The sequence below is a fragment of the Pleurodeles waltl genome, chromosome 12, assembly GCF_031143425.1.
Source record: "Pleurodeles waltl isolate 20211129_DDA chromosome 12, aPleWal1.hap1.20221129, whole genome shotgun sequence".
Lineage (NCBI taxonomy): Eukaryota > Metazoa > Chordata > Amphibia > Caudata > Salamandridae > Pleurodeles > Pleurodeles waltl.
Genome location: NC_090451.1, coordinates 680,583,265 through 680,598,569, shown reverse-complemented (window position 1 = coordinate 680,598,569; position 15,305 = coordinate 680,583,265). Strand labels below are relative to the sequence as shown.

The window sequence follows — 15,305 nt, the reverse complement described above, 5'->3', positions numbered from 1 at the left end:
CTGGAGTTCCTAGTTCCTCCAGCTCACCCCTTCTGATTGTACTTCCTTGGGTGGGGGACTGCCTTTCACATTCCACTTACTTAATATATGGTTTGGTCTCCCCCAGGGGCTTCACTATTTTCTATTGTTTTTACTATTTGCTATCGCTTTCTATGCTAATCACTGACATCTAATGTGTACATAATAGTGTGTTTACTTACCTCCTATTGGAGTATTGCCCATTCAGAATTTTAGAATTTGTGTTACTAGAATAAAGTACCTTTATTTTTGTAACACTGTGTGGTTCTTTCATGTTTGTAAGTGCTGTGTGTCTTTAGTGATTTTGCATACGCTTTGCATGTCTACTAGATAAGTCCTGGATGCTCATCCACAGCTACCTCTAGAGAGCACTGGCTTCCTAGACACTGACTGCACCTCACTAATAGGGGATATGTGTACCTGGAATAACGTGATAACACTAAAGGTGCTCACCACACACCAGGCCAGCTTTCTACAAAGATCACTCAACTCGGTCTGTCTATTAGACTTTTATATGCACACCATATGCAGGACATTGCAAGAAATATTGCCTATCCTATAATATTAGAATGCGTACAAAGACCTCGTTCATTATGCTAAATATTGTATTATCCAGTATTGGATCTTTCATAAATTCACATGCTTGAATCATCCCCGTCGTCGAAGTGGGAGTCCCACGGTACATGAAAAGCAATAATCAACAAAAATGTTTTCATTATAGGCTATAATGGTAACCCAAATCACTCATATAGCCTAAGTCCTTTTTTGAAAAGGACCCATACCTGGCTGCTGGCCAATCAGGCACCAGCACCCTCTAGAACACTCTCTAGAGAACTGCACGTTGTGTGAAGGGAGTCTCCCTGAGCTCTGCTCAGTTTTTTCTACTTCCTCAGAAGATTTTCTCTCAAAAAACCTCTAAAGGATGTCAGATTCTTCTAGAAAAGGCCTTTTCCGCCCTTGTAAGACCTGTGACAAGAAAAGGCTCCATGTGGATGATCCACATAAAGACTGCTTATACTGCCTGTAGCCAGAACACCAGGTGAAAGACTACAAGATATGGCGTACTTTCTTTACAAAAACCCGCAGGGACCGTCAGGGTAGACTCTTAACATGGCACAGGCAAAATCCTGTACTTCAAGTGAGGAGAGTGAGTCAGAAAGGCCACATACAAGGTCGAAATCTGAGGCCTTGGGTCAGGCTGAAAGATCCAGAAAGCGGCAAAAAATGCATCAGAAGGAAGGTGCAAAAGGCTTACAGGGCTCAATTTCATCTGAGCCATCCTCTCCTCAACGAAAGAAGGAGTCGTCTCACCGTTCTCCTTCGTCTGAGCCTTCTACCTCTAGAAAGGCATCTATCAAAATCAAGTCGACGGCGGCACCACCGTCGACGACAGTGACGACGGTGTTCACATCTACCGTCTCCACCACCTCGTCGACGAGACCGTCGTCGGCGACGACTACGTCGACGTCTGTGGTAAAGGCTACTATTACTTCTATTGAACCACCGTCGACTAAGCCTCCAGAAAAGACTGCATCACTGAAGTCAATGTTGACGCCTTGGTTGACGAGAACATTGTTGTTGACAACATCGTCTATGAAAGCCCAGTCGACTGCAACACCACCGACGAGAGCTCCGTCGGCTACATCACCGTCAACTGATCGACGAGACCACAGTCGACCACACCACTGTCGTCGACACCACCGTCGACGAGACCATAGTTGAGGGAAAGATCATCCACTAAAGCAGTGCCGTCGACGGGACCATCTTCGTCGACACCATAGACTATGCCATTGGTGGCTGTGAGTCAAATGGACGTTATTCCTACTTCTTCTGGGTCTCCTGATCTTCGAGCCACAGTTAAAATCACAGCAATGTCCAGATCGACGATCTATCCTAGGGATACTTCACCAAGTAAGGTGTCAACTTTGCTACCTAGTCACCTGCTGGACTGGGAAGAGTCAGATGAGGGTCCATTTGGGGATGCGCACAGCCCATCCCAGTTGCATGTCAAATACCAGGAAGAGGATGATGATGATGAATATGATCAATATCAGCCTTATTACTCTCATCAGGTGCACTATTATCAATCTCCGCCTCAACCAAGAAACACTGTCCAGATGCCTGCCTCCTTGATCCAGGACTTGAAGTCAATGTTGCAGAATTATAGAAGGAGGTTCCCAGCTACAGCAGAGGAACAACCGCCACCTCCAACTTCTCCTGTTATGCCAAGGAGCGTACCTCCACCTCCAGCTACTCCTAGGATGACTCCGCATTCTGTGTTAGTCATTCCCCCTGGAGATGACGTTTCGACATCGGAGAAGAGGAAGAAGGCGGCGAAATATCAACAACACAGCATCCTAGTGAGGAATGGGATGACTAGTTAGCCCCTACTCCTTCTCCACCACCTCCTCGCCCTTCAGATTCTCCACTGGAGGATATAGGTGGTTTTCACAATTTAATGGATAGGGCGGCCACACGTTTCCACTTGCCAACATCGCTCTCGCAGTCTGAATGCTTCCTCCATGACTTTAAAGAACAAGCAAGGAAGTCTGTGAGGGCCATCCCTATCATTGACTTCATATGGAGCGAGGGGATCAAGATCATGCATAATACGGTAACAGTTCCACCAGTGCCACAGAAACTTGACAAGAAATATAAAGGCAACTCAGGACTCTCCGGCATGTTTGACTGGCCATCCGAAACAAGACTCGGTCATCTCTCAAGCGGCTCAAAGGTGTTCCAAGAACCCGTTAGCGCCTATATCTACTCCTCCGGATAGAGAAGGAAGGAGATTAGATAACGTGGGCAAGAGATTCTCGTCCATGTCAGCCATAGCTGTTCGGGCAGCAAATTCCCTAGCGATTTTGGGATGATATGATCGACAAATGTGGTCGGATATGCAAGCTTTCATGGACCTCATCCTGGAAAGCAAACAAGCAGAGGCACAGGAGATCTTCCAAGAAGGAGAGCGTACGTCTGAAGAGATAATTGACTGCGCCCTAGATATAGCCTCTACCGGCTTTCGGCAATTGGCGGGAGCTGTGGTATTACGCCGCCAGGGTTGGCTAAAAGCCACCTCTTTTAGACCGGAGGTGCAGTCCAGAATTCTTGACATGCCGTACGATCGGAGAATCTTTCTTCGGCAAGCTTGTAGACAACGCATTGCAGGCCATCAAGGCTGACACAGATACTGCTCGGTCCCTAGGTACTTTGCAGTACCGGAAGCAGCCCTTTCAGGGTGCAAGAGGAAGGGGATTTACCACATTTTGAGGTTCCTACCACAGACAGTATCAACAGCCTCAATATAGACCGACCTATCAGCAGCAGTATAGACAACCATCCACTGTCTCATACGCCAGACAGGGAGGAAGGAGAAAACAGAGTTCCCAAACCTGGGTTCAACCTAGAAAACAATGATCATTATCAGGCACCGGCCACCTTTCCCCACTATTTACAGAACCACCAAGTGGGAGAGAACATCTCCAATTACCTCCAGAATTGGAAAAGCATTCATCAGACAAATGGGTGCTGGATATAGTGGCACAAGGTCATATGCTGAATTTATGCAAAAACCACCGCACCATCCGCCAGGAAGATCCAAACCGCTCTATCTTAGCTTGCTTCAGCAGGAGGTGTTCCTGATGCTCGCCAAGGGAGCGATAGAGGAGGTTCCGGTTCAGCAAAGAGGACTTGGGTTCTATTTCCGGTTCTTTCTAATAAAGAAGTCAGGGGAATGGAGACCGATCCTAGATCTCAGGAAGCTGAACAAGTTCCTTCAGAAGCAATCCTTTCGGATGATCACGCTGTCAGATATCCTACACCTTTTGAATCCTGGAGACTTTGACAACAATGGATCTCCAGGATGCTTATTTCCCCATACCAATACATCAAAAACATCGCAAATATCTCTGCTTTACAGTGGCCGGTGCCCATTATTAATTCAAAGTTCTCCAATTCGGTCTGAAGTCAGCTCCACGAATTTTCCCAAAATGTCTTGCCCCAGTTGCAGGTTTTTTCTGCAAAAGGGGTTTTCAGGTGTTTCCATACCTGGATGACTGGCTGATAAAAGCTCCTTCATTACCACTAGCGTCCAAAGCCACACAAGCCTGCCTAGAATTATTTCACAGTTTGAGACTAGCAGTAAATTTCCAGAAGTCAGTCATCCTTCCTACACGCAGGATAGTCTTCTTGGGTGCAGAACTCAACACCATTAAAAACAAGGCATACTTCACTCCGGCACGGCAGCAGAAACTAACCAACTTGGCTGTCAGTATTTCCAGAAAAAGGTCAGTTTCAGTACGACTGTTCAAGTCGCTCCTAGGTATGATTTCCTCAGCCACCGTCCTCGTTCATCTAGCAAGGTTGAGAATGAGACTTTTGCAGGGGGAGTTACAGCTCCAATGGACCCAGTTGCAAGGATCCTATAGGATTCGATAAGTGTTACACCAAGAATGCTGGAGGCTTTGCGATGGTGGTCTCAGGTCAACCATCTCTCTCAAGGGAAGATGGTCAGATGCGCAGAAAGGAATGCACATAAATATGTTAGAATTAAAGGCAATCCATCTCACGCTCAAGGCGTTCCTTCCACACATTGCAGGGTCATCAGTGTTGGTCCGGACAGACAACAAAACAAGCATGTTCAATATCCACAAGCAGGGAGGAACAAGATCCCTCTCCCTCTCAAGGGAAGCTCAATCTCTTTGGGACTGGCTCACGCTGCACATTTGCCTCAGGGTGGAGCACCTGCTAGGCGTCAACAACGTCCTGGTGGACTCTCTCAACAGGACGGATGAAAACTGCCACGAGTGGGAACTCAACCAGAAGGTACTGGACAGCGTCTTCCAATGCTGGGGATGACCGACCCTAGATTTGGTTGCCACCAATCAGAACGCCAAATGCCAATTCTACGCCAGTTGATACCCACTCCCGGGGTTGTGGGGAAATGCTCTTTCGATGAAATGGTCCGGGATCTTTGCGTACGCTTTTCACCCCATCCCATTGATCCCCAGACTCCTGAGAAAGATGAAGTCGGAGGGCTGCAGGATCATACTCATAGCGCCCAGGTGGCCCAGGCAGTATTGGTACATGGAACTCCTACTCCTGTCCGTGGCCAATCCCATGCACCTTCCCTGCAACCACGACCTTCTCACAAAGACTCAGGGTCAAATTCTTCATCCGGATCCAACATCTCTGCAATTGCACGCTTGACTCCTGAGTTCCGTGAGTTCCAGGGTATGAACATGGACCAAAAATGCAGACAGATTTTATCTATGGCACGAGCGGACAGTACAAGCTCAAATGTTAGAGATTTTGTGTCTGGTGCTCGCAGAACAACTTCCATCCTTTACAGATTAAGCTGGATCAAATTCTCTCATATCTTCTCACCCTCTCAAAGTCTGGGCTATGCCATGCATCAGTTAAGATACATTTGGCAGCTATAGCCTCCTATAGACGCTCTACTGATATGCCCTCACTTGGTTAATCAGGATTATTAAACAGTTCATGAAAGGCTTCTTCCGCATGTTTCCTCCGGTGCGTCCACCTCCGCAAGAGTTGCATCTCAATGTAGTCCTGTCCCAGCTAATGAAAGCTCAGTTCAAACCCATTCACAGAGCGGAACTCAAATACAACACATGGAAAGTGGCAACTCTGCTTGCTCTTACTTCCACCAGGAAAGTCAGCGATATATAGGCCTTTACTATTAAGGAACCTTTTCAGTTTTTTTTCAGATGACTTTGTCATGCTCAGGACTAACCCCAGGTACATTCCTAAAGTGCCCTCATCATTTCACCTGAATGAGCCAGTAATACTAAGAACCTTTTTCCCAAATCCGTCAACAATCGCAGAAAGACTCTGCATTCCTTGGACATCAAGAGATGCCTCAAATTTTACCTTCAAAGTACCAAGCAGCTTAGGAAGACAGATCAGCTGTTGGTATCTTATGCTCATAGATGGCAAGGGGCAGGGGTCACTAAGGCCACCATAGCCCGGTGGATTGCATCTACAATTCAGTTTTGCCACACAAAAGCAGGAAAAGTGTTGACTAAGCGCCCGAGAGCGCACTCCACAAGAGCAGTCTCCACATCGGCTCTGCTCTGGATATAATATGTCAGGCTGCGACGTGGAAGACTACCAACTCCTTTACGCACTACTGTTTGGAGTCGTCACAAAGAACTGACTCTCTAGTTGGACAGGCTGTCTTAGGTCATCTCTTTCACTAAGGTGAGATCTTTCCTTTATTATGTAGAGACAATTCTGTATGCAACAGTATATATATATACTTGCAATGCAATAACGTTTCCGATTTTGTTACATATATATGTGTATTTGTTTATACTCATAATACAATTTTTATGAGCATGTTATTTGGTAATATGTTTTAGAAGATTTCAATGCTCGCACCCACCATCCACGGAGGGCATGATGTTTATTAAAGAGTACTGCTGACTATTCAGAATCAAGCATTTGAATTTATGAAAGATCCAATACTGGATACAAGTCACTTATCTGTAACTACAGTTATCCAGTATTGGTATCTTCATAAATTCACATGCAACCCACCCTCCTCCCCTTAGATGCTCGCATTTCCTTCTCAGGTCAGGGTCTTCACTCTTGTGCTAGAAAATCTGAGGGAAAGAGCCACTCTGGAGAGTGTTCTAGAGGGTGCTGATGCCTGGCAGGTTTGGGTTCTTGCCACAAAAGGACTTAGATATGCTATATGAGTGATTTAGGTTACCATTATAGCCTATAGGGGAAAATAAATTGTTTGTTGATTATTTCTTTTCATGTACCGTGGGCCTCCCCCTTCGACGACGGGGATGATTCAAGCAAGTTAATTCATGAAAGATACCAATACTGGATAACTGTAGTTACAGGTAAGTAACTTGTTTTCTTCTTGAAGCCAGAATTAAAAACAACTGTGTATGATATAAATCAAGATGAATATATAAATTTAGACAATCAAGAAAACTACTGCTTGTCCCAAATAAAAACTACTCAATCACAATAACACACATACCACACCTACATTCATACTAGAATCATACAATAAAAGCAACTAGCACAAAATCAGATTCAATAGTGACTCACCAAACTAACCAAAACGGAAAAACAATATTCAGAAAAAAATGTAAGTACTAATATTTTAGTTATTAATTTCTTGAAACAATGGTTCAACATGTCATTTTAGGTTCAGTGTTGATATTCACAATGCACAACTTGGCATTTTGCAACTGCGGTTACCAATGAATAGTCCTTAAATACAGTTTAACTTTTTAAATAAAAAATGGTACTCAGTCTTCCAGCATTGGGTCTTGCAGTCCACTATATGTGCATAGAATTGTACAGTTCACAAATGTGCTAGCAGAGCAAATTTTCTGTCTTCGTATAGCTGAAAATGATGAGTTTAAGAACATAAAGGTTTGCAGTCCATGATATGTTCTAGCAATCCATATTCTTTGCTATATTTTTCATCTCGTTTAGCAACATGAAGTTTTGCAGTCCATTATATGTGTTAGCAATCCATATTTTTCACCATATTTTTTGCATGGCTTATGAGATCTTAGTGGTGCTTTAGACGTTTAGGGCCTCTTTGTATGCAGCACAGCATGTCATTAGGGTTGACCTGGATACTGATGACTGCTTGGGGCACGTGGTGGGCACTAGCATTGGTGTGATCCACTGGCTTTTCTCACAAATATATGGATCACCATGTTTGTTTTATTGACATTTGTGTAAGTGTGTAGATGCAAAGCATGTCAGTTTGTAGTGAGCTAAGAATGTGTGTATGTTCCTATGTCCAGTGTGTACTGGAGAAATCTGAGCAAATTAAATTGTAAAATAGTTTTATGCATTGGTCATAATCTGGTATGTATGTTCTACCAAAGTTGAGAAAACATAACAATGATTGTAATTTTTTTAATGGTGTTTGAAGGTTGTAAGAGAGCACATTTCTGTAGGAAATGTGGTGCAAGGCTTTGCCTTCATTTGATAATTCATATCCTAAAATCATGACACTAGGAAAAGCAATATTTGTTTTTTTAATTAAGCTTTTACCTATGCTCAGCAAATCCCAAGACAATGCGATCTACTGTAGCTAAGTGTGGTTTTAAGTCATCATCTGTGAGATATATGTAATCAACATAGGACAGTGCTTCTGGGTCAATATCATGTAAACTAGACGTTACTCTGGCAGCAAACAGTCCAGGACTATTCTTATAGAAGTGAGTGAATTTACAAAATCAGTGTTCTGAGCCTAGCACTGTTATATCTCCACTTTCAGGTACTATATTTCAACATCAAAAACCATTGGAACTATCCAAGGTTGTTTTATATTTTTTACTGAGATTATTGTTCATTAAAGCTGTACTGCGTGAGTTTTGAGTTGCAAATGTGTATGCATAGCTATTTAAATGTCTGTAATCTAATACAATGCAGTAGAAATGATCTGGTTCAGCTACCAAGAATAAAGAGTTAATCATAGGAAATACAAATGGTTCATTCACTGCCTGGTACTCTAGTGTTGAGAGAATTTCTCTCACAGGAACTTTTGCTTCATGTTTTATTGGGTATTGTGGTTGCATTGAAGGGCTACATCTAATGGGTATAATGTGATAAGGCTAATCCTTATCCCAGCTGCCATGATTGCAGTACAATACTGCGGCTTTTTGAAGAGCCCATTCTGCTGCATACGCTTGTTTAACCTCTTCAGGGAGAAAAACGGAAAAGATGATAGTATTACATCTTCTCCTTGTGGAACATTCCTAACAAACTCTGTAGGCCAATCAATCTCAGCCAAGAGAATGTTGTAGCTAAGTGTTAAACTTCCTCAGAATATTACTTTAATAGTGCACACGTTGTCACTTCAGTTTGTATATTTAATTTATACAATCTGTCATGAGGGCTGGCTCTGATCTTGGGTTTCCACTTCAATAAAGTCATTAGTTGCTTTCGCATCCAGAAACTCTTAAAGATGCTAGCAAACTATTGTGACCTCTGCCACACTGTCTAGCAGTGTCACTGCCGACGTCTTGTTCTGAAGGAGAGTTCTCAATATGTGTGGCATATTTAGCTGAAATACCTACCACTTTCTTCTTTTTTAATTGGGGTTTTTGTTGTGGAAGTTTCTCTTCCTTTTTTAAGGTGATGTCAGATGAGCATTGACTCCTATTTTGGTTGCACATACTTTTCTTGTCTGCGCTCTGATCGCCTCCCTCTCTCTGATCGTTTATGAGATGAGTCCTGAAAGGAATGAGAAGAAAATGTATCAGTGTACTGATACCTATCAGGCTGTTGGATTGTATTATGGTTATGTAGGTTATAATGTTTATTAGATGACTCCGGCTGCGGAGATCCACCATGTGATTTTACTTTTTCCGGATTTTTCTGTTTATTACAGGTTTTTTTGGGGGGAAAATGCAGGTGCTTGTTTGGTGTTGTCCTATTCAGAACTACCTTTAAGCTGTGGCTTATTTGGTCTGGCTGCCAAATTATCTCGACCAGGTATAGCTGTCAGCTATGTTTTTTGGTAGTTTGCACTCCTGGTCTACAAGCATGATCTTCGTGAGGCGTTGGTGTATTGCCAGTGCTGCTGCTTCCCCTTTAATATTAATATAATTGAAAAGACAGTAGCAAATTTGCCAATTTTATCCCCAAATCCAGGGCAGGGACTGTCCCATATTCGTTTTGAATTTGTGTTAGTGCTTTGGACAGAACAGCAAGTGATGTTCTACCATTTGTTATGGTATATACTGCAGCAAAGACTCCACCCCAAGTGGCGCAGTCATCAATGGGGGAACTATTCTAAGTGGTAAGCACATGGTGAAAATTCTGTGGTTGTCCTGGTGTCCTGTATGCAGAAACACTGCTTCAAGCTGGTTTGTTTTTTTGTGCAATCCAGAACGGAATCTCCTCCTGTCTGGTGGGTATTTTACCCATAATTGTGTTTATTGTAACCGGACTAAACACAAACACAGTTAACTGTGGCTGGACAGCTTTACCAGTCTTTGCTGGAGCAGTTGTTATTGTACGCATAGCAAACGATGTTAAACTTCTATATATTCTAACTAGACCTGTGTACAGAGTTCGTAACTCACCCGTCTTTAGCTCTGCTAAGTTTGGATTAGGTGTGTAGCTGGCTAAGACTGGCCATGTTGCCCCATCATTGCTTAGGGGACCCAGGCTAGTATTTGGTAATACATGTGGAAGGGCGCCTTGGAACCTATTCTGATGTTATAAAATATGTTAATGCTATTTCTAAATCATAATAAGCTCTGTATTGGCCTGGTATGGCAGCTTCAGTGTATGTGCGAAATGTTTGTATGTTAGCATTGACTGCAGGAAAAGTGACACATGAGTAAAATACTTCAGTTTTATAACCTTTGTGATCCTTAATCACCAAGGTAAGATCTGCACCCCTACAGGTAGCCCATGTGAAGTTAAAAGTGCTGTAACAGCATGTCTGCAATTAGCAGGAATATTTATATCCTGTGCTTTTTTAATGAATGGAATTAAGAGAGGAAAATACTATAGTGCTTGAGAAGGGATTAAACTATCTTTTGATTCTGCCTGCACTTTAACACAGTATGCACGCCTTATGACAATCCAAGTGCCCTTACCGTCAACCTTTCACAATCCAAGGTCTATCCTAGGTCACTTGCTGCAATCTACAGAGATGTTTTTTTGAGGAGCCACAGGTGGGAGGCGAGTGAGGTTGGAGAACATATGAAACATGATTGACAATTCCAGAAAATTGTGACAGTTGCAGAATATTGAGCCTGATAAGAGTGATGCCAGGTAGCAGAGCAAGGAGAGTATAGCCTGCCAACAAGAAGGGTTCTGAACACCAAGGGCCGATTTTACATAAACGGTAAAACGTTAGCAGTGATTTAGCCATTCGGTTTCTGGTCAGCGGCTCTCATTTATCAGGTTTCCAAAGTGAAAGTGCTTTCTGTAGTGCCGTTGAAAACTTTTCATGTGCTACAAGCTCGACAGTTTCTGACCTCACTGCACTTTGAGATTTACATCCATGTTAGCGTCATTAGAATCAGCCTCTGAAATATAGAGATGCCACAAACCTTTCTGATCTTTACCACTGCCTCTGGCTTTAGGCACCCTTCCGTCTCTCAATCATGTAATCATGTGTATATGCTTTGAAGTTGGTGCCCCTTCACTTCCCGCATCAAGGTCCTATAGCTGACTTATACCAATGTCAACCTTGCACCTGGCCTAGCTGTTTAGATACAAAGAGCTAGGAGTATAGTGTTCAGCTCATTGTGTGGAAATGACATGTCTGTCGACCGTCGCCAGTGGCCAAAGCATGACATTTCTCCTGTCTGTCTATGTCACCCCCTACATATTCTCTTTTCTATTTACTTTCTTCCAGCATCCAATGGTCCTCCTGTGATGGTGAAAAAGGAGAAAGACACTGAAGGTCCGGAGAAGAAGGAAGGGAAAAGTGGAGAAGTAATTTGCATAGATGATTGAACAGTACATCTCTTACATTACAAGATTGTGCTCTGTGATACCTTTTGCAAAGTTTCCCTTCCATGGCCTTAAAAACTGGGGCCTCAAGCAGGGTAAACAGGCCCTTGTCAACAATCCTCACTGGCTCGTTCTCAGCTTTCGTCCATCTCTCAGCTGTGCAAGAACTGTTGGCCAGTAGATGTGATGTTTCTGTGACAGCAAGCAAGCAACATGGCCTGCCAAGACAGCAGCATTCTGGACAAGGATTTAGACCAGTAAACTATAGCACTGACCAAACTAAACAGTGTTGAGTTTAAAACATGCTCCATATATGAAAGGAAAAGAAGATCTAAAACAAGCTGACCCCTGCCTCTGAAATTATTTTTTCATAATGCTTTCCATTCTGTCTTGCTTATTATTCAGACAAAATGTTATTAGACTGTCCTACGCCAGAAACTACCTGACTGATGGAAAACTAGTTACATTTTCAGAAGGTTTAAGGCTTGAGTACCTGGTTTTGCAGTTGGACATAAAGAGCTTCTGAAACATGAAGAGAACTTGATACAACCATTTGGTCTTGGTCAAGCAGAATTTTGACGCTCACTCCACCTTCTGCTCCTGTGAAGTTCAAGATTGGTGTCTGGCCTCATGTGAGATTGTGTTCCATATGCATGGGCCACCATGGTGGAACCACCGGTCTTATTGGAGATTAAAAAAGAACTGCCATGCTTGGTACTTGCAAGCCATTCACAATTTGTTTTTTCCATTGGTCTTTAAAGATGAAGTGGGTATCAGTTCTGTTGGCTGCTCGTAATGCTTTTACAGTTTGTTTTTCACTATCCCAGTGAGTACTGTGTTGAGGCACTGAGCAAAGATGTTCACCTTATCAGGAGACCCTCCTGTCCTGGTGCACTTACTATTGTCCTTTCCAAATTCATAGATCCCTCTTTTCAACCCATGCACAAGGAAGGCCTGCAACGCATTTCATGGAAAGTGGCTTTTCTTGTGGCTATAATGTTGGCCTGCAAGGTTAGTAAGCTTCAAACTTTGTTAGGAGGGACCATATCTGGTTTATCAACATAACAAAGTTTCTTTAAAAATGAAATCATCCTTCCTTCTTGCCCAAATAATTTTCAGAGTTTCATGTAGCTCAAATGACCTTGGTTCCAACGTTCTTCTGGGAATTATTCATTCCCAGCAAACAGATCACTTCATAAACCATATGTGAAAAGGGCTCTGTCACACTACTTGGATACTACTGAAGCTATCTCTAAATGATGGTGGAGTCCACACAGGAGTGGCTTTTTAAAATAAACCCTAAGTAGATGGATAGTTTCCAGTGTAGTTACTTGCTACCAGAAGACTAACGCATCCCTTCATGGTACATTTAAGGCTCTTTCAGCTTGTGGCATAGCTGCTGCTGCTCTGATGCGGACTGTGCCAATACCAGATATTCAGATATTGGCAAAGCACATATTCAGTAATATTACTGCATGGACTCCGACTCCCAGACAAATACTGTGGTACATCAGGCTTCTTTGCACAGTTTATTTGCTCAGTAACGATATAACACTGTAGTCCTTGGAACCTTTCCCTGGGGTTGAGTGTAATTTCTCTTTCTACTCTCTTCTGCTTTATCTGGATATCAGTGAGAATCCCATAACCGTGAAGGAAAGCTTACTTAGCTGTATATCTAGTTCTCTGTAATGGGTATCCTCTCAGAATCCATAAACAACCCTCATTTCCCGAGATTTCTTGGCTAAAATCAAAATGTTCCTTTTCAGCCTTGTTTCCCTCATTTTTGTACAAATCACACTGCATGACCGTTTTAGCTTCTGGTAACAAATGCATATATTTATCTGAGTGGCTCACATCAAAATATTTATGCCTAAGAAATGTGCCTTTATCTCTTGTGGGCATTGTTTCTTGTTGGCTCGAGGAAAAAGAACTTTGTTTATCATCATTAGCAGTTGACAGTGTCATAATGAATTCCATGATAAACAAATATGTGACCAGAAACAAGTGTATTTTCCTGATCATTATTATTGATGCAGAAAGACTTTATATCATAGACTATGCTATCATGTATCGCCGAAGACAGAGCTGGTTTCAGCGCAACCTACCATTAACTCCCTTGTCCCATCTTTTTGGCCTGATAAGTGGACAGATCAGTATTCTGACAAAACTATTTTTTTTCCAAAAAAAAGCAGTTGCTTGATTGTCGTTGAAGACCAAGTAGATTTGGAGATTTTCTATAAAAACTTCCATCAAGTTGAGTGCTTGGCCATCACGCTTCATACGACCGAACATGGTGCACCAGGAGGCCCAGGCGTCTGAACAGATGTGCAGCACAGTTTTTCAGAACTATGTCAAGCACTTATGAAACTGTAATGGAAGACATGGACTTCCTACAAAAATGTATTCCTAAATCTCGCACTCTTTTTGTGTTGTACATATAAATTATACTTTTAGTTGAACATTTTCAGTACTTCTTTTTGCATTTCTTCCTTGACTTTATTTTTATTCTTTTTTTATTTGGTTACCTAAAAATTAAAAAAAGAAATAAAAATCTGATAAGGGAATGTTCTGCGACTGAATAAAATAAGAAACCATGGCGGCCATATAATCTGTATGTGTTTGTCTTTTCTTTGCTTTTGTTTCTTCGGATGTCTATGAAGGTACAGCAGATATGACTACTTAATATGATTCTCAAAATCTGGAATTTCGGGTTTCATTTACACATTGACAGTATCATAAGGGGCGTGCGCAATTAGGAAAAATTTCACACAAATTTTTGTGAAATTCTATTGAAATTTCACAAAATGTTGCCTTCACACCAAAAAAGTGGTTGGCCGGTATGTTGCATTACTTTTTTTAAGTGAACACTCGCCTTCCATAAAAGTAGTCTTGCAAGATATTGTCTGGAAACTGGTTTGAGCAGACAGAGAAATCTCGGATAAATATTTTCTGTGCAAAATACTGTTCTACTTGTATCTCGCTAGACCTTTTTACTCAAGGTACGCACTCTCCGAAAAAACGTTGTGCTAAATCATGTAATTTTGGAATTTGGAGGAATTTTGTGTCCTTTAATAGGTGGGAATTTGGCCAGCCTAATTAGAATTTCACCCAGGTCTGATCACAGACCAGCTTTTTTCTTTGTCATAACCATTAGTTCTAAAGGATACGGCTACTTCTGCAGATTCTTTCTTTGGGAGAACCCACCAGCATATTGAGGCCCCTAGAAAAACGTGTACTTGCTGTAAAAGAACTGTGTCACGCCTGCCAGGAGTGATGACACTGGGTGAAAAAATTGCACTAGCCTGTCAAGACCACTTCATTACCCTTTCCACCCCTAAATGTTGGGACTCATGTTCAAGTTTAGTGTTCTATTGCCAACATAAGTAAGATGCATTCAGAGTATAAAAGCTGGAAAAGGTAATTATAAGGCTGGTTAACTTCACCATGTACGTGGAACTTCGTACTCCAGCAGGACAGAAGGAAATGCGACGCTTGCTTCAGCATCACCTCTAAGACAAAACACTGATCCCTAACAACGCAAGGCAACTTGTCAAAAGGAGATATTGGGGGAAAACCAATGAAGATTTCCTGCATCATAACAGGGCGGGCAGGCTAACAATAGAATTCCTTCAACTCAAACACGAACCCCGGCCCGAGAACTTCATGGAACTCCCTATGCCTGCATATGCCCGTGCCTTATTTCTCCAGCTAAGATATGGCACCCTGCCTATTAACAGCTACACGGCTCGTTGGCCATCAAGTAACTCTTTGACTGACAGATATATACTTTGCCACCATTGTAAGGA

At 42.4% G+C, this 15,305-nt stretch overlaps 1 protein-coding gene across 10 annotated transcripts in view; it reads left to right on the top strand.

The window, feature by feature from the left end:
• CHD3 (chromodomain helicase DNA binding protein 3) overlaps nt 1-14,107 on the top strand; it is a 1,503,198-nt gene extending 1,489,091 nt beyond the window's left edge. For 9 of the 10 annotated variants that reach the window (XM_069218663.1, XM_069218665.1, XM_069218664.1 and 6 more), the window contains one exon: nt 11,402-14,107. In XM_069218663.1, the coding sequence (XP_069074764.1) occupies nt 11,402-11,502 (101 nt within the window). In that variant the 3' untranslated portion in view covers nt 11,503-14,107. The remainder of the gene's footprint in view (nt 1-11,401) is intronic. The other variant, XM_069218668.1, reaches the window with a different exon arrangement.
• Nucleotides 14,108-15,305: the final 1,198 nt, after the last annotated feature.